This window comes from Aulonocara sp. 'chitande type north' Nkhata Bay, linkage group LG14 (assembly GCF_057382095.1).
Source record: "Aulonocara sp. 'chitande type north' Nkhata Bay isolate Kocher_YH1m ecotype deep benthic linkage group LG14, A_spYH_male_GT1.1, whole genome shotgun sequence".
Classification (NCBI taxonomy): domain Eukaryota; kingdom Metazoa; phylum Chordata; class Actinopteri; order Cichliformes; family Cichlidae; genus Aulonocara; species Aulonocara sp. 'chitande type north' Nkhata Bay.
This window is the reverse complement of record NC_141357.1, coordinates 25,711,671-25,730,680: the sequence shown is the minus strand read 5'-3', so window position 1 is coordinate 25,730,680 and position 19,010 is coordinate 25,711,671. Positions and strand designations below refer to the sequence as shown.

Sequence of the window (19,010 nt, the reverse complement as noted above, 5' to 3'; positions counted from 1 at the left end):
GATGTGGAGGGTGAAGGTAACGGTGGTCCCCGTGGTAATCGGAGCACTAGGTGCGGTGACTCCCAAGCTAGGCGAGTGGCTCCAGCAGATCCCGGGAACAACATCGGAGATCTCTGTCCAGAAGAGCGCAGTCCTGGGAACAGCTAAGATACTGCGCAGGACCCTCAAGCTCCCAGGCCTCTGGTAGAGGACCCGAGCTTGAAGGATAAACCGCCCGCAGGGGCGTGCTGGGTGTTTATATATATAGTTTGGACATGGAAGGCGTATACAGTCTACATGATCATGTACATCATTCATTGCACTAATCTCTAGCTTTTCTAGCTTTTTCAACTTACAATTTAACATTAAAAAATAAAACCACATGAAATGGTTAATTAAATTCTACTGATTTAATACAATCACCTGTATTCAAAAAATGGATGCACTTGTGATTTTTTTTAATGTTTCTGAAACTATATAAGAAGCTTAATCTTTTTGCTTTGTGCTTATAATCACCTTAAAACAAAAACAGAAAACATTGGCTATATGGCACACTTTGTAAGATTAAGCCAAGATAAAAATGGGAAATCACTATGCTTCTTCTCAATAGTTAAACATTTTATGAACACACTTATTCAATGTCTTATCAAAAGTTTGGAAGCTTAATAATACGCTCACATGAGTTTGTTAAAAATCAGATTCTTTTTTGACTTTGGCTTTTCGTACTGATAAAAACATGAAACGCAATGTGGCAATTACTGAAATCAAGCCGGGGTTATTATATAAACTGGACAGACCACGGACAGCTCTTTGCACTCGTTATGCTAAGTTAAGTCATATGGCAGCTGGCTAAAACACTGAGACGTGAGAGTGGTGTTGATTTTCTCATCCAATTCTTAACGAGAAAGCAAACGAGCATGAGAAAAAGCCGAGCTACTTGTTTAATAATACATTTTCTTATCCTTTGTTCTCCCACAAATGCACATACACACTCACACAGAGTAGCACAACTGTAAGGCATACCAATCTGCTTGACAAACAGCAGGCAGTTATAACAAATGACGTACAAAGACTGGAAAAGACACAGAGACATTCATTCACACGGAAACACTCAGGAGTCTCGAAGAACGAAAAGGGTTTGGTGTCTGTCGATTGTCGTCTTTATGACTTATGACCAGGTGTCATCTTAAAGGCAAAAACTTCATTTTGGTTTATAATCCACGTTCTGCTAATGAAGAGCAGCCACCTGCCAACTGCGGTAAAGATGTTAGCATTGATTATAGAACAGCACTGTGTAATATGCGATCGCGATTAAATACTCGCTGCTCTATATAATAAAATGACTTTTGATTTTCTATAATAATTTATCTAATCTAGTTTTATGGATGACCAAAGATTACACTATGAGTACACTGAAGAGTGGATCAGCATGTTGATGAAGGCTGAAACCAGCTGAGGTTTTATGAGAGTACAGCTCAGTCCCACATACAATAGAGTGGTTCAGCCCTGTTACATGTATATGAGTGTGAGTGGGTGTCTGGTGTATTCATATGCCAGTGGGCTGAGCACATTTGTCTGTCTGCTGCTCTTCTGCCAAATACTTTTGCAGAATTTAGACTGAAACACACTCACATGTGCACTCACAAATACACATTGGACTCATAAATGAGAAGCAAAACAAGAAAAATTGAGAGAAAAATAAAAACAAAAATACAAAAGTGATTGTATGAGTAGGAGAATAATTGGGCTGAATGAATGAACTACAGTGTCAGAGGTGGAGAGACAGTGCTCAGTCCATCCATCTACGAGGGTACAGTGTGCTGCCGTCCTTGGATGAAGTGCATACTGCAGTGTCAGTCCACCAGCCATGGTCCATCCAGTCAAGAGCTAAGGGAAGCTTCCATTTTAATGCAGCCCCCGGTGAGTTCTTCAAAAATCAGAGGGTAGAGGTACTGTAGGGGAATGGGGAGGACCCATCCCAGAGGTATGTGAATCACCACACACGGCAGATGTTGTCAGGAACCATGTAGCTGCTTTTGTTGCAGTTGAATGCTTTGGCAAATTCTGGGAAATTCTGAAGGGAGCCTAGTACCCTGTGAACGTAGAGAGGAGATTGATGGTTGGAGCTGAAGTTGTTATATTAGACGGGGACTTGAAAGTGAAATTAACATGACATATCATTTTGTCTAGGTTTTAAAATGTTAGCTACCATTGTAATTTGTTTTCTGCCCTTTGCCGGCAGCACATAGCTGATTGATGTAGAGAAAATACTCTTGGTTTGAGTTTACCTGAATTTCCCTGGACTGTGTACGTCAACTTTAATGGAATTAACAGCTTGCTCTGGCCGATGTGTTCCACACCACACCTGTAAAAAGACAGTGATTAGGATGCACTGAATTGCACCAAGAAATCTGCACATCTATCCATTGCTTAACCCAGTCATCCATCAATCCATCCATCATTCAATCAATCCACCAATCCATCCATCCATCCATCCATCCATCCATCCATCCATCCATCACGAAGCATGCACATTTTGCAGGATATTTTTCTAATGTTGCCTACAGTCCTAGGAAAGATCAGAACTACAATGCATGTGTAAAAAATGGCTTATTATTCAACAAACAACTGCTGCATCAGACAGTAAGGCTATTACCTGAGCAAAGTTTAGGAAGAAGAGTTGATCATGGGAAAGGTCAATTCCAGGCAGAGGTGGTTCCTCTCCATGCTGCTTTACGTAGTTCTTGTAGGCCTAAATCAGTGACACAATCTTACCCAGCAGTCATGTTGAATACATCCAAAAATCACACTGATTATGAAATCATAACTTATGTCACCATGTTTGCAGACAGAAAAATAAATGCATATGGATCCATCCTGTCTCCCTGAGATCTACGTATTAATTAGAAAAATAATCTAGACTTTGCGCTGAAAGAGAAAGAAAAAAAAGTGTACCGTGTATGTACTTTGTTAGACATGTATAATTTATGTGAAAATACTATACCTGCTCTTTCATGTTGCATTCAAGTCTTTGAATGTCTTTTCTGTGCTTTGCCAAGCTAAAACTGATACATCCAGCAGCGACATTATGTCCTTTATTGCTGTGTTTACAATAGCTAATGAGCCAGCCTGTGACCTAACAAAATAACTAGTCTATTAATGTTAGAAAGCAGATGACAATAGCAAGCTGCAGACTGAATCACCTCCTCTCTTATCTGTAAACTGGGCCTCTTAAACAGACTTTCTCTCTCTCTCTTTTTTTTTCCAGGCTCATTACCTGATACGCCTGTCGTATCCCTCCATTGTCAGCAATGTTTTCTCCGAGGGTGTTGTTACCATTTAACTGGAGAGGCGATATAGGGACATAGAACACAAAGATTGACAGGGGAAAAGGACAGAAGGAGGCTGTAATTTTTCCTCTGTATTTCAGCAAATCGTACATATAACTTTTGGGATATAGGAAATCATTTCACAAGGGATAAAAGAAGCATTGTTCAAAAGAAAAAGACACAGAAGGTGAGACAAAGAGAAGGAGAGGAAGAGCCATTGATATGTCAACACAAAATATTAAGGGCACCTGGAGCAGAGAAGGTATGAGGCAGCAAAATGTGTGGAAAGACAGAAAAATGACCAACAGATAAGCTGGCAAAGGTAACAGGAAAGCAAATTATGAGATAAAGTAAAGTTCATGATAATATTGGGGGAAAATATGGGAGGAAATTTGATAAGAGAAAGAAGAAGGATGGATATAGTTCAGATGAACGTACATGTAGTCCACTAGCGAGATCCCAAGAGAAGTTTCCGTACTGATCAACAATGCACTTCGACAGTTCGAGGAACCTCTGTGTTGAGTCTGGTGTCCACCAGTCCTTCAGGTCGCCATCCTTATCATAGTTACGGCCTAAAGAATGAATGGGACGTGGACAGGTTGAACTTGATGAACAAGAAAACAAGAATATCAAGAGCACTTAAATGCTATATAACATATAGCAACTAACATATATATTCTATGTTAGTTGCATATTTCAATTACATTTATGTGTTTGTGAACAGTAGATGTCAGTACAAATAAATCCTCTCATCTCTGAAGCAGAACCAAGTTGGAAAAAAAGTTCTGAGATCCTAAATGGTGTTACAAAACATGTTTTTCTGGTACCAGTTACAAGGGGAAATCTATTACATATATATATAATTTATTTTTCCAAAGATCAATGCAGTCTGCCAGAACTGCCCCAGGGAGGAACAAAGAGTAACAATGCGAAAACTCATACCATTGTCATCAAAGCCATGTGTGATCTCATGACCGATTACCATGCCGATGCCGCCATAGTTGAGAGACTTAGCCTGGCCTTTGCTGAAAAAAGGAGGCTGAAGGATTCCAGCAGGAAACACTGACACCAAGAAAAGTAAAATAAATAAATCAGCAAATACATAAAATATGTATTGTTTTAGTCTTTTGCAGTTTAATCTTTGCATATATGTGAAATACCTATTTGATTTTTGCTGGATGAGTAGAAGGCATTGACAACAGCAGCTCCAGTTACCCACCTGGAGAAAGATGTTGGAATTAACCTACAGTGAAGAGCACTACTGCTACAGTAAAGAGCACTAGACTACTGTGAAATGCATGTTTGATGAAATATATCAAAATTAACCTGCAGTTATTAATAGCTGGGCTAATGTTAGCCTCCCAGCCGAGGAAAGCTGAACTCTATACGTGGGTAGGAGTATGTGTGGGAGAATGATCAGTGCACTGTGCTAAATGTGAGATACTGGGGTACACCAAAAGTGGCAAAAAGAGAAAAAAACTGATTTATTACTGCTAATTTAAATGGTAATAATTGCAGCTTAATATACATCTGGAATAAGGCAGTTTATTCTACCCCTCAATGGAAAGCTTACTCTTCTTTGTTGACTTTTACTCTGAGTTTCCGCAGGCGTTTCTTCTGCACATACTCCAGGTTCTGTAGGATGTTTTCAAAGTACTCCTCTGCACTGTAGCTCAGCTAACACCAACACACAGAAAAACAGGAGGATTAGCCGAGATGAGAGCTATCAACACTTGGCCATATATTCTCCAGCAAAACTCATAAAAGCCAGGAATTCACAGAGATTTTTCACAGAACCGATATGCGGCTACAATAAAGGCGCTCTGTATTCTGCTGAAATGATTCCATGAAAGAAGGAAAACATTCTCAGTTGCATATTTTCAGATACTTACATCTTTGTACTCATTGTTAAGATATTCGCCATCCATGATGTTGTCTGAATAGCCGATCCGTTCCCGAATAGCTCGGGCCTGCACAAGAATAGGTTGAGAAAATTGAACAAACATTTTTAGCCATCAACTATCCTGAAATTCAGAATGGGCTATACGTATAACAATCATTAACTGTTATAGCTAAAAGTATAAGCAATACCTTCTCCTCAGCTGCTTTCTTGGTCTCTGCATCCATCCATGTCAGGTCATCAAGGTTACTAATGAACACTTCCCGAATGCCTTTAATCATCTCTTCCATCTAAGCCAAACCACACAAACACAAACAAAGAGTGAAAACCTCATCATATCAGTCAGAACAGATTTACTGCAGAAGGAGACTATCATCAAAAGTCATCTGAAGTTATGCCAAGCAATCTTGCAACATACTGGGCAACAAATTCATAAAAATGCACTTCCCTGAATTAAGCCTCATTATTACATAGTCACGTATGAATGCAGAACAACTCCAGGTTACACTCTGTGTAGGAGACCTTGGCAGACATTTTCAGAAGTGTGATATTAGTTTAACATGACATATTTTTTTCTATCAAGTGTTAAAATTGGCTGTAAATTGGCAATAATCAGATATGCTTCATTAGTGACTAAAAACAACTACAACTACCAAAAGAAAATTATTATTAAATAGATATTTCTTTGTACATATAAAAGTCTCATCTTGTTTTAAAATTCTCTACAGTAGATGTCTTCACTCCTTGACTGCATGGTTACAAATACATTATTGATCATGCTACTGCTCTACATATTTTAAAAATCTACATTTGCTTATAGATGCATTCAGCATTTTAGGGTTTCATTTCTGGTTACTCGAATGATCCTGAGCTTCATGAATTTAAATTATAGAAGAGATATTGCAGCATAACGGCATCCATGCGATAGGCAGGCCAGTTATATTATTTTTATTTAACACATGAACGAGTGCAAGTGAAAAGATGCTTCAGAGCAATAGTAGCTTCAGATAATGAGATTTTCTTATGCAAATTCAAAAATCATCAGTCATCACATCAAAAGCTCACTTTTCAGTGAAACCTGTGGTGCATGTTTCTATAATGTATTTGCCCTGAGCTACATGTTTTCACGATCTGACTGATGGCACCAGTGCAAACCATGCCTGTACTTTGGCCATCAGACTTAAAAAGGCAAAGGTTTTTTGGCCACAAGCACAACAAATACACAACTGGGACAATTCAAATGAAAGTGAAATGAATCGCCACCAAATAACAAATGCAAAGAGAACAGAAACAGGAAATTAAAAAAAAAATAACTTCAGAGACATCAAAGGTCACCCTTCAAGAGTCCTCTAACCACAGATTTATTTTGAGGCCACAGTAGGCAGACAAAAGGCACACCAGCTTCTCATCACATTAGCAGAGCCCTAGCTAACATAATGCGTGACGACTTGGAGAGCACACTGTGGTTGCTGACAAACCAGCAGCGATTATACTTAAGAGGCTTTTCTAAAAACCTTTTAACATACTTGTGATAGTGTTGTGTGCATGGATACGCTGTGTTCCAGTTGTTGGTTTTTTTCTTTTAGTCAAAGTTTTAGTATGATTATGCTTCTTTGTCACACAGTGCTGCAAATTAGGTGCATTATCTACCCAAAGCTAGCAAAGTGCTCAAAAATAGATATTTTTCATTCACCATGATTTAGTCCACATGGACTGAGTTTGGAAAAGTAGACAGTTGGACCCAAAGTTACCTTATCGTATTAAAAAGAGGGATGCTTAGAAATGTAACGCTTTAGCAACAATCTAATGAAAAATATTGTAATTCAACTTATCAGAGTTACATATTTACCATCTACATTAACTATTTTGAATTACTTTATATACCATATATACTTACTGGTCAATTTTTTAGGTACACCTTTCAAGTACCAGTTTGGACCCTCTTTTGTTTTCAGAACTGTCCTAAATCATTGTTGCACAGATTCAACAAAGTGCTGGAAACATTCCTCTTATTTGATTTGTGAGTGTTTGTGTTGTTTTGTCATGGTCCTGGGCCATGTTGGCCCAGTATTCTTAGTTTCCATGTGTTTTGTATTTTGTTCTTTATTTATGCCGTGGTTCCTAGGTTCTGTTAAGATGTTGCTTATTTGATTACCCTCTGTGTATCTGTGAGCCCTCGTTTCCCCTCCTTGTGTTTTATTCCATCTTTTCCCCAGCCCGTTATGTCTGTGCTCTCCCAGGGCTCTCTCTCCTCCTGTCTGAACCTCTGTGTACTTCCTGTTTTACTTTGACAGTCTCCCGTCAGTGTTGCGTTTACTCCTGCCGTGTCTTGTTATGATTATCAGTTTCACCTGTGTTCCCCGTGCGCTCCCACTTCCTTCATTAACCCTCTGTGTGTTTATGTCTGTGTCTCCCTCAGTTCTGTGTCACGTTCTCCCTCATTCATGGCTGTGTGTTTCTCCGTGCAATATGTTATAGTTTCCAGTTTAGTTTGTATGGTTTTTCTGTCCAGCAATAAAGCTGTGTTTTGAGTTCAATCCTGCCTCCGTGAGCTTGCGTTTGGGTCCTCATCCTGCCTGCACACAGCCGCAACCATGACATGTTTAGCCGAAATATATTTCTGAATGCATATTATATATAAGATTTGCTAATTACATCTGAAAGGTTGGTTAAATTAAATTATTCATTGCAATAATAACTTTTGTTAGGGTTTTTCCTTTTATTTATTTATTTATTTATTTTTTTGAGAAGTCATATATACACTCACTGGCCGCTTTATTAGGTATATTTTTCTAGTACCATGCCTTAATTTTTAGATTAATCAAGATGCTGCCCTTTGTCTCCGGTTCTGTTCATAACTTTTATGGACAGGATTTCTAGGCGCAGCCAAGTGGCGGAGGGCTTTCGCTTTGGTGGCCTCAGAATCTCATCTCTGATTTTTGCGGATGATGTGGTTCTGTTGGCTTCATCGGGTGAGGGCCTCCAGCTCGCACTGGAGCGGTTCGCAGCCGAGTGTAACGCAGCGGGAATGAGGATCAGCACCTCCAAATCTGAGGCCATGGTTCTCAGCCGGAAAAGGGTGGAGTGCCCACTCCGGGTCGGGGATGAGTTCTTGCCCCAAGTGGAGGAGTTCAAGTATCTCGGGGTCTTGTTCGCGAGTGATGGGAGAAGGGAGCTGGAGATCGACAGACGGATTGGGGCTGCGGCTGCAGTAATGCGGACGCTGCACCGGTCAGTCGTGGTGAAGAGGGAGCTGAGTGTAAAAGCGAAGCTCTCAATTTACCGGTCGATCTACGTCCCTACCCTCACCTATGGCCACGAGCTGTGGGTAGTGACCGAAAGAACGAGATCGCGGATACAAGCGGCGGAAATGAGCTTCCTCCGAAGGGTGGCTGGCCTCTCCCTTAGAGATAGGGTGAGAAGTTCGGCCATACGGGAGGGGCTTAGAGTAGAGCAGCTGCTGCTCCACATCGAAAGGAGCCAGCTGAGGTGGTTCGGGCATCTGGCAAGGATGCCCCCTGGGCGCCTCCTGGGCGAGGTGTTCCAGGCATGTCCCACCGGGAGGAGGCCCCGGGGCAGACCCAGGACACGCTGGAGAGATTATATCTCTCGGCTGGCCTGGGAACGCCTTGGTATTCCCCCGGACAAGCTGGAGGAGGTGGCTGGGGAGAGGGAGGTCTGGACCTCTTTGCTTAGGCTGCTACCCCCGCGACCCGACCTCGGATAAGCGGATGAAGATGGATGGATGGAAGATGCTGGAAAAACTCCTGAGAGATTTTGGGCTATATTGACATGATAGCATCAGCTGCTGCAGATTTGTTTCTGCATATATCCCGTTCAACCCTGTCCCAAGGGTGGTTTATTATTGTATTGACATCTGGTGATGTTATGTTCAATAAACCAGCTTTATCATACAGTGTGTTATTCTGTTGGAACACAAAAAACATCAGAAGATAGATAGACTATACACATAGACTATGGTGTTTAAATGACACTTAATTTAAAACCCCAAAGTCTATCATTAAATTTCCCCCACACCATTACACCACTAGCAGCTTGTGCTATTGAGTCATGGCAAGGTGGAACCATGCTTTCAAACTGAGATTTATTAGACCAGGTACCATGTTTCCAATCATTTATTGTCTAGTTTTGATGAGCTGATGTAAGTTACAGCCTCAGTTTCCTGTTCTAAGTTTACAGGAGTGGCAGCGATTGTGGTCTTCTACTGCTGTAGCCCATCTGCTTTAAGATTTGAGGTGTTGTGACCTCTGAGATGCTCTTCTGCATACCTTGGTTTATAAAGTGGCAGATGAGTAAATATTGTATCGATGGTATACTAATAGCAGCAGTATAAAACAACAATTTACCTAAAGTACGCACTGAAAGGAAAGAAGAACATATCAAAAAGATACTGTATCTGTGTCACTTAAAGAAAGTGTGGCAGCTGCAGGTCAGTTAGTCACAATGAAATGTGTGTACTGTGTGCATCAGAGGATGTACTGCCATACAAAGATACTGTAAAATTCTTGATGATATGACAGAAATGTACAATAATGTATTTCTATTTGTGAAAGTTGTACATGGTCGCAAATAAAAATAGATTCACATGCACAATGTCAGATGCCACAGCTCACACATACACATGCATAGGCAGTTTGAATTTACAGTGTGGGTGGTGTGATCATGCTAACAAGGACACCTTGTTCAGCTGCTTTGAGTGGAGGCAAGCAAAAACTACAGTATTCTGATAGACAAGACACAAATGTGACAAAAACACAAGTGGGTGTCAAAATACTCTCCATCAGATGTGCCTGAAACACATGTTTTTTGTTGTATGTCTGACTAACTGAATACATAAACGTCCACACTCCTCTTGTAATGCCCTGCAGAGGCATTTTTAGATTATCAGTTTCAGCTTTCAATAAACAAGGTGCGGAATTCCATTACAGAGATTGTATCTTGTCTAATGAAGGATATTTCCAAGAGCTCTTTATCTTTGATTGAGTCTAATGTGTTTTAACAATACAAAGCCTAATGCACCTTCTACTGACCAGTTCTTTACTCTTTTCAGAGAATGCCTCCTGCACATAAAGTCGTCCCACAGCATTTTCCAGGTTGTTGTTGACGTACAGAGCACACTGTCGCCACACTGCTGCCTCTGACGTCGTACCAGACAGAGCCTGCAGGGAAAGTAACAAGGCACAGATCAATTAAAGATGAAGGATAAACTGGTCAGCATATTGTTTAAAGAGGCTCATGGCAATAGGAAATGGGGCAGTGGGGAAATGATTAGATTAGAAAAAGGATTACCAAGATTTTTAAGGCATGGAGGAAGAATATGAATGAAGCAACGTGTTGAAATCGACTGTTTATTAGAGCCTGACTGATACTGCAGTTTTAGCATCAATTAAATAGGTGTGTGGGTGGTGGTAGGGTTTGATTCCCATCCCCCACTTTATTTTAAAGAATTTTTCAAAATGAAAACTCTTAACACCCCCCCCCCCCCCCCCAAAAAAAGTCATTGAAAATATAAAATCTTCTAATTTCTAAAAATGTGCCTATTTTGCATGTTGCATAGACAAATCTCAAACATGTTTTAACCTTAGATGGTTTTCCAGTAGCCTTGTCAGTGTTAGAAGATAAACTGTATCAGCTTAAGGTAACTGATATTGCTTTGTGAAAGTAGCAAAAAAGTGCAGTAAATAACCATTTGGAAGCAGCCTTATGTGCTAATGTAACTGTGGTTTAGATCATTTCTGTTTAGCACTAATTGCCAAGTGTTAACATGCTCACATATTCCAGCAAGGTGGTGACAGTGGTAAACAAACCTGCAAATGATCAGCATGTTGGCATCTTAAACATGATCCCATGCTAACTTTAGCATTTAATTCAAAGCATAAGTATTGTCATTTAGCCCCATACCAGCAGGAACATTACTGCAAACATTTTTAACTGCTTTGCACCCTGTGTTGTTTGCATTTCTTTTAATAACTTAGGTAAGCAGCAGTGTCTGCAAACAGGACCTTCCATGGACTATAACAGCATCAAGGTCCTGTACGTGTACCTTGCGGAAGGCTTTCCTGGTGTCTCTGTAAGCTCTGCTAAGACCCACCACCATGTTCATAGCAAAACGCCACACCATGTAGTTCTGCAGATCCCTGTGAGTAGACAGAAACATGTTGAGAAAAAAGCAATCATACTCACACAAAGCTATCAATACTGTGCACTCCCTCCCCCACAAGCTTAGAGACAAAAACAGGCTTTTATACTCCATCACAGATACAGACTTAAATGAACACACCTACCTCTTGGTGTATTTGGCCAAGATCAGGTTGAGCCTTCTGTAATAGTTGGGCGAGTAGTTTATGACCTTTTCTGTGTCAGGGACGCTGATGTTGACTGTATTCATTATTTTAGCTGTGAAGTAACTCCAGTCAAATAGCTTCAAAAGGAGTTTTTTTTTTAAAATCCCCCCAGAGATAAAGAGGAGAAGAAGATAAAGATGAGAAAGAAGTATCTATGTGAAATGAAAACAGCAAACTGTGGTACATAAAGAATTTTTTTTTTACCTGTGATTCAACCTCAAGGGTGAAGTTGGCGTTCAGGTCCCCCAGTTCCATCTTGTTGTAAAGCAACACCGGGTTGTTACGATCCTCTGGGGTATCAGTAGCCTTGGAAAGAGCAAGACAGAGGGGCTAAAAGTCAAGAATGCTGTCACAACCCTCCTGTTTCCCGACACATGCGTACAGTTGCAGTGCAGGTCCAGCAGCATCAAAAGTATTTGGCGTCCCAGGAGGCTTTGGCTCTGTAAATGTCAGAGCGCGAATGGTGTGACTGCCTTGTAAAAGCCAGCAGCTGAGTGGAGGAGAAGTGAAGCATGGCAGAGAGCAGAGCAGAACAGACTAGGATGACAAACACAGAGTGTGGAAAACTGTTGATGAAAAGTCACGGTGTTGGGATCAGGCTGGTTAACAGCTTGTTTTAGACATCAGCTGCTACAGACTGGAACCACAGACACACACACAGAGGAGGGAGGTTTGGTCTACAAATGGATGACAGGAGGGTCATCCTGCTAACAGAAACCTTTTGTGTTAAGTTAGATGAAAAAAAAACAGAACTAGAATACAGAAGGAAGAAGGAACCTTTGAACCATCATCTTTCCAGTCTGTCAAGAAGTACCAGCTTAGACAGAAAGATAAAGCTACTGAACCTGCACAAAGTCTTTGCCCTGCTAAAGTTTTTGCCTGCATTTTAACTTACATCAGTTGTAGGTTGCCTCTTGTGGGATTATAATATTATTTTATGCCATGTTATACCCCTAAATAAAGATTGTGAACTATTATGTCGTTTTAGTTTGCATTATTCTCCTGAATTAGAAGAAGGTGATAACTATTGCATTTGTTAAACTGATTTGCATTACATTAGACTGCTGATTTATTGTGAATGAATGATATTGTTTTATGATGCATTATACTGCTGAGTTATAAGAAATACTGTTCGCAGAAAGTCATCGCCTTATTTGTCTGATTAGAAGAGAACAGAACATGCTGGAGTTTTCTGCCCCATCTCAGCAGGAGCAGATAAACAGGGAGCCAAGGTCGTAGCTTAGGCGCTGTGTGAGAGAAAGAATGTGAATGTTTAGGCTTTTATGATTAGGTGGGGGCCACTAGAGGCTATAAGAGGTTGATCAATGCTCCACCATTTTGAGATCTGATGCTGTCTGCGTACGGTGTCCATCTCCCACGCGTGTGATCATTAAAATCATTGTTTGACTCAACCCGGCCGGACCAGTGTTGTTATTGTGGTTTTTCCTCTTGTGTCCATCCCCAATATTTGAATCCGTAACACTCTATATACTGAAATGATCACAGTAATTATGTCACCACAGCCTGCAGCTCTACATTTAACTGCAGGTCAGTGAGCTCTATCAGGTATGATTCAGAAAATCTTGGATTTCACAAGGAGGCAACTCACTGAATCTCCTCAAAAATGTGCAAGTGTTTTTCATTATGTTGACTTGCTTATTAAGGTATCTGCTATTTTACTGCTTTATTACTGACAGTTTACTCCAAGTTACCATTCCAGGTTATGGTTAACTTTCTTCTGTAATATTTTAGTTGACTGTACTATTCAGTCTCAATGGCTGTCACCTCATTCACTAGCCTCAAAATTGAGATTAGTTTAGCTTAATACCAGCCTGCTTTGCATCACTAACAGTAGTTTTAAATCAGTGACATCCCAATGTCTCTCTTTCCATTACCTGAAAAATATTCTCTTTCAGCTAACAAGAAGAAAATGTCACTCCCTTATCTGCACATAGGTCAAGGAGAACGGGAATGAAGAAGCTCAGAAAAAAAGGTGTATTTCATATTTTATAAAATGATATGTGTTTAACTACACGTCTTCTGTTGCTTATCATTGGAAAAGGGTAAGATGTGAGAAAGAGGTTTATTTTTGATTGTGGTGTAGTTCAGTTTGCCACATAATCTTGCTAGCTGTTTCATTATGGACAGCTCTCAACCACCAGGAAGTCTACACTAGCAACAGTGCCCAGTGACAACTAGCCAGTTTTAGTTTGACGATATCTATTTTATATCTACCACACTTCTCGCAGTGGACCGGGAATTATTTTACATTCAGTTATTGATCATAATCAGACTTGGAACTGGATGAATACTTGGAACTGAGCAGGCTTGAACTACAGTATGCATTACTGAAAACAAGATCTCTTTCCCATGGTTTCTCAAAGCCATAATAAGCATATTTTGAAAAGTACAGGAGGTTCTTAAGTATTTGAATTCATATTTCTACTTGTAAAACGGCAAAGCACAAATCCATACTTACATTAGCAATGTCTCTCTCCAAGTCTATAACTTGTGTCACCTCCTCTCTAATGCGAGTTTCATTGATCGCTAATCCTCGGTCCTTGCGCATCAGCTTAGCCAGGTCAATCATGAATTGCTCATAGGCCCGACATGCCTGCAAAATAAACACAACTTGTAACTCACTGATTTCAGTAACCACTGACTAAATCAAGATTTGACTGATACAAAGTCTGTCTATAGCAAACATGCATATCAATTAAGGCAAAATAGGAAGCTGTAAAGTGAAACCAGAGCAACGGACGTCTGTTCCACTCACACATCTGGTTTGGATTGAGATAGAGTTATCAGCATTATGTGTGTTTTCGTTCATCACATACAAACTCACTACATTTCTAAGAGTAGGAATAAAATTTATTTGTGCACTGATGTGAACGGATGTTTCGGCTGATAGCCTTATCATTTGTGGTTTTTTTGGAACAAATTCGGAGGGACATGAAATCCAGGGGCTCAGGTGAATAGTTGGAACTGCTTTCATTATTCATTGATTAAAACGCTTTAACTGCACTGCACTGGCGTGTGGATTTGTATACATGTAAACATGCAAACTGACCTCTGCATAAGGACCAGTGCATGCATAGTAATCTCTGGACACCAGGCCAAGGCTTGTTTGCTGGTCAAACTGGCAAGGAGAAGAAGACATTTATTTTCAGTATCAAAGCCAAATAAAGGCTTAGTCATTACCTTCAGTGAACAGAGGGACATGAGGGCTTTTTGAATATGAACAGAGGGAGGTGAGTTCTTTTCCTTGCCACAGGCATACACCTACATGAATGATATGCGAGGTTGAATCCCTGTCATCAGTGCCGACGAAAAAGTTAACCAAGAGCAGAGTTCCATATTTCTCATTCAACTTGGCAATAACGTCCTCCAACCTCCATGTTCTCCCTGAAGAAATAAGAAAAAAGAAGTGAAAAAGAAGTGAAAAGAAAGAAATGGCATCAATAACATCATGCCCAATGACACTTGAAAAAGAACCAAAGTTCTCTACCATAATTGGTCTCCCAGTTGTCAACAGCTATAGGCCACTCAGACACGTCAGGCAGCATGTCAAGCAGAGGACTCCCCCCTCTCAGCTCAATTAAACCTAGTTAGAAGCGAAAATCAAAGAAAATAGGTTTTGCGGTGTAGATACATTTATTTTCTACCCATAAAATTGTGAAAATCAATTAAAAAGAAATTCAACCACTGTATTGCTTTTTATCAAGTACATACTAAACCTGTGGCAATTCAGAGGCCTTAGAGGAGTTTATTGATGTGGCTTCCAAAGCAAATCACTTCTGAAGAAAGCATTCATTTGAATCATGTAAAGCTGAAATACTGCAGTTCTTTTTTTTTTTTTAATTGATGATTCATGTATATTTTCATAACAGTTTTGTTGATAGACAACACAAAAACTGAATAAGAAACATTTAACCTTCAACAGCAATTTACAAAATGACTGTTCACATTAGGATAATAGAAGATCTAAAAAGGCATAGCGTGTTAATGTCTTTTGCCTGCTGACTCACTCTCATTGGTACAGGACTTGTAAAGGGTCTTAGCCTTGGTGAGAGCAGCAGCTTCCCCCTCCACTGTTTTTTCAAGGACACCTTCAAATAAAGAAACAGAGCAAGCATGAAGCAAACAATCACAGACAAAGATGAAGAAGCAAAGTTGCTCACTGCACAATAAGGAAAGAGGGAGTAGTTGGGTGCATATAACCTCAGGTACAACATAGAGGTTTTATTTTTCTTATCTCTGGGGATTCAAAAATTCAAGAATTCAGCTGTCATGCGTATGCATTTTATTTATTTTAATTAAGGGATGCTTTCGGTCCTTTTGTCAGAAAATGGCGACACTAAGTAAATTATGATATAAAGCCTTTGCAGTAGATAGTAACCGGTGACAAAACAGAAGAAATGTAATTATTCTAAGAAGAAAAACATGTCACAGCTGTTCTTTTCAATTTAATTGTTTTATTTCTCTCTAAATAAAAACAACCTGAATAATTATTATGAAAAAAATATTCAGAAAGTGCATTTTTTTGAGTCATAAACAAGTACAGAATAAATGGTCTTCTGAAGATAGTTTAGGTTTGCAGAAAATAGACAAAAACAAAGCTTTGATCATTTTTATTTTAAATGTTATATAAAAACACAAGCAACATAGTGTGTATTGGAATTTTCCTTTGATATACCAGGTGCCCCAAGAGCAAAGCTAACACATCAATACACTGTCAAAATGTGAATAAGGTGAACAACCAGTTTTACTTTGAATGAATAAATAAATCAATGAGTAAACAGATAAATAAATAGTGTTCTAGCTCCCATCTTTTAAATGGGCATGATAAATGTTATCATGCAAAATCATGTAAAAATAAATGCATATTTTATTCTGTGCTTGTCACAAATACCTTTTGGCATGGGAGTTACGGCACAGAGCAGACGAAAAGAGGTGGAAAGAAATCAAGGTGCAACAAAGCTGAAGGTGTGGCAGTAAAGGGCCATTTGGAAACAAGAGTGAGCACCAGCGCTTGTTTTATTACCTGCGTTCATTGCCTCTTCAACACCTGTTGTGGGCATATGGACGCCAGTTAGCTCAGCCTCAGGCTAGATAGCATTTCTAGGTAGACAGCTAATCAAAATGAGTGATAAGTGTTGGGGTGTAAACTTGCTAAACTGAGGGGGAGGGCATGGGGACCAATACTCTTTTCCTGTGCCGCCTCAAGGCACCAAGTTGCATATTGTAGCTTTAAAGTGTAACTATTCCTACAGGGACTGCTGTCACTTTTCAGCAGCAGCACACGAGCAGGAGCAACACGAGGATGTGCCTAAATACATTTTCTCATCATCAAGGTTCAAACACCCACACAGTCAGTAATTTTTGTGTTTGCTGCAAACCGCTGTGGTTAAAGCAAGTTTATTGTTATGTGATGCCGGTACAGAGTCTGTGTCCTCGGTGCTTCAAAATAACAAAACCTTACACCTACACAGGAGGTATCTGAAACTTCAGCTCAAGTCCAGCTGCTGGTTTGTCATTCAGCACCAACAATATGAAGAACTTAACTCTCCCTGCACTACGCTGATAAATTCATGAGCATGACTATCACGTCATAATGTTTCACTGCAGTTCAACTAGTATGCTGGGATTTCTAGGGGTGGTTCAGGGAACCTTGAAGAAAAAATTAGAGAGATGGTGAGCGCATTGAGTGCATTGAAGTGATAGGAAACATTGTAACAATGTAGGAACACAACATGATGTAGACTAAAGATATTCTGGTATCACAAAAAAAAGCTCTTTATTTTTCTCCATCGAAAAAAGTCTCAACTTTTCCCCAGCTTTTAGATTTTTTGTTTCTGTTCATCAACTGTATAGTTGCTTTATATGGCCTGTATCATGAATAATACATGATGTAAATGTCTTTCAAGTCTAAGTGCCTTGTGATATGCTTTGTCTACATACGGAATGTATGTAAATAGCTGCACTTATGATTGCTGTTGCTATTGTTTATGACAACTCAAGAGAAAGAAGCAGCCTTTATGTATTTCACATTTTGAAAATGTATCTCATCAGGACTATATGTGCATTTACATTTTCAGCACAAGATAATGCATTTAATGTGCTAGTGCACTGACCTTTCAAAGACTGTAACCCAGGTTCATATCTGTCTACAACTAACACCTTTCCCAGCTACAAGTAGTAGTTGTTTGTTGTGAATACCAGTACAAATGCACGTGCTTACAACTACAGCGCTGTGCAAAAGTCTTGTGTCACCCATTTCTTTATATTTTGCTTCTGAGGACCCAGACTTTCTTGTAATTATTTTAAATGGTTTTAAGCTACACTTTTCAAAGCTTTTTAAAAGTTTTTCGTGGGACATGGGCTTCTTTTTCTCTTATTTTCAGTCCAGTCCTTTAACCTAACCATTGTTTGTTAGTTTTTTAGCCCTTAACACTGTGTATGATTCATGCATAAAAAAAAAAAACACCTAACTCAAGGGATGAACCAGTGTTGTGTCTACACAGAACAGAGAGCTTAGCAAAGAACCCATTTTAAATGGTGTCTTTAGGTATTTTGTTACTAGCCTGTCGTACAAACACATCATTTGTTCCTAACTCTATAGTTAAATCCTATGTAAAATGCCAAGGATAACACTGTTTCTTAGGCATAAAATAACATGTTTGCACCAACAAGGTGATTCCCAAGGAGCTAGGTGAAAACCTGGCATATCCCAGCGCAGTCTGCAGCGTGTCCTTAAAACAATAGAGGAAACTGGACAAGTGAAGTACAAAACATCTATAGTAGTATCTACAGAGTAGATTTAGCTCTTTCAATGCTGTGCACACAGATAACTAACAAAAACTTTTGGCCAAGGTACAGCCAAAGAGAAATTGCTACAGACCGAACTACAGAGATAATGCCCGTTCATGAACTCGTGGCTTCTCAGAACTGGCCTGCTGTCTAGAGAACCAGTCATCTAAACAACAAGAGTGAACGATTGAAGTCATTCATTTAGATTATTGTAGCATGTTTAAACATTTAGTCCCTCAGGGATGGCTTTTTGAAGATTTAATGGAAGAATTCATTGGTATAGCTAGCTTAGTATTTCAGACTGTGTGTCTCCTCTGCATTCATAAACTTCCGCTTGTTGATAGCCACAAAGACAAGCTGTGCAAACACTGTCTGGTTAGTACAATCCTCCTTTCTTGAGTCTAAAAGAAAGGATTTAAGGTCATTTTCCCCATGGCTTTTAGTGTAGCAGACTAAATATTCGGCAAATACAAGCATGTATAACCTGCATGGTAAATGGTAAACAGACTGGCTCTTATAGAGCACCTTTCAACTCTACCTGTACTCAACGCGCTTTATTCACCCATTCACTTTTTTGTGAATGCTTTCTATCTAACATTCACACACAGTCTCAAGAGCTTGGAAAGA

General features: G+C 39.7%; 1 protein-coding gene across 3 annotated transcripts in view; it reads right to left on the bottom strand.

Moving 5' to 3' along the window:
* Positions 1-374: 374 nt before the first annotated feature.
* Positions 375-19,010, bottom strand: part of LOC147314683 (neprilysin-like) — a 36,708-nt gene continuing 18,072 nt past the window's right edge. For all 3 annotated transcript variants that reach the window (XM_086261793.1, XM_086261795.1, XM_086261794.1), the window contains exons 5-23: positions 15,602-15,682; positions 15,082-15,177; positions 14,860-14,978; positions 14,644-14,712; positions 14,053-14,187; positions 11,778-11,879; positions 11,514-11,650; positions 11,273-11,366; positions 10,260-10,388; positions 5,400-5,498; positions 5,201-5,278; positions 4,882-4,985; positions 4,469-4,527; positions 4,251-4,370; positions 3,747-3,880; positions 3,257-3,322; positions 2,636-2,731; positions 2,268-2,344; positions 375-2,072 (exon numbers count right to left, since the gene is read on the bottom strand). In XM_086261793.1, coding sequence (XP_086117919.1) covers positions 1,973-2,072; positions 2,268-2,344; positions 2,636-2,731; positions 3,257-3,322; positions 3,747-3,880; positions 4,251-4,370; positions 4,469-4,527; positions 4,882-4,985; positions 5,201-5,278; positions 5,400-5,498; positions 10,260-10,388; positions 11,273-11,366; positions 11,514-11,650; positions 11,778-11,879; positions 14,053-14,187; positions 14,644-14,712; positions 14,860-14,978; positions 15,082-15,177; positions 15,602-15,682 — 1,895 coding nt within the window. In that variant the 3' untranslated portion in view covers positions 375-1,972. The remainder of the gene's footprint in view (positions 2,073-2,267; positions 2,345-2,635; positions 2,732-3,256; positions 3,323-3,746; positions 3,881-4,250; positions 4,371-4,468; positions 4,528-4,881; positions 4,986-5,200; positions 5,279-5,399; positions 5,499-10,259; positions 10,389-11,272; positions 11,367-11,513; positions 11,651-11,777; positions 11,880-14,052; positions 14,188-14,643; positions 14,713-14,859; positions 14,979-15,081; positions 15,178-15,601; positions 15,683-19,010) is intronic.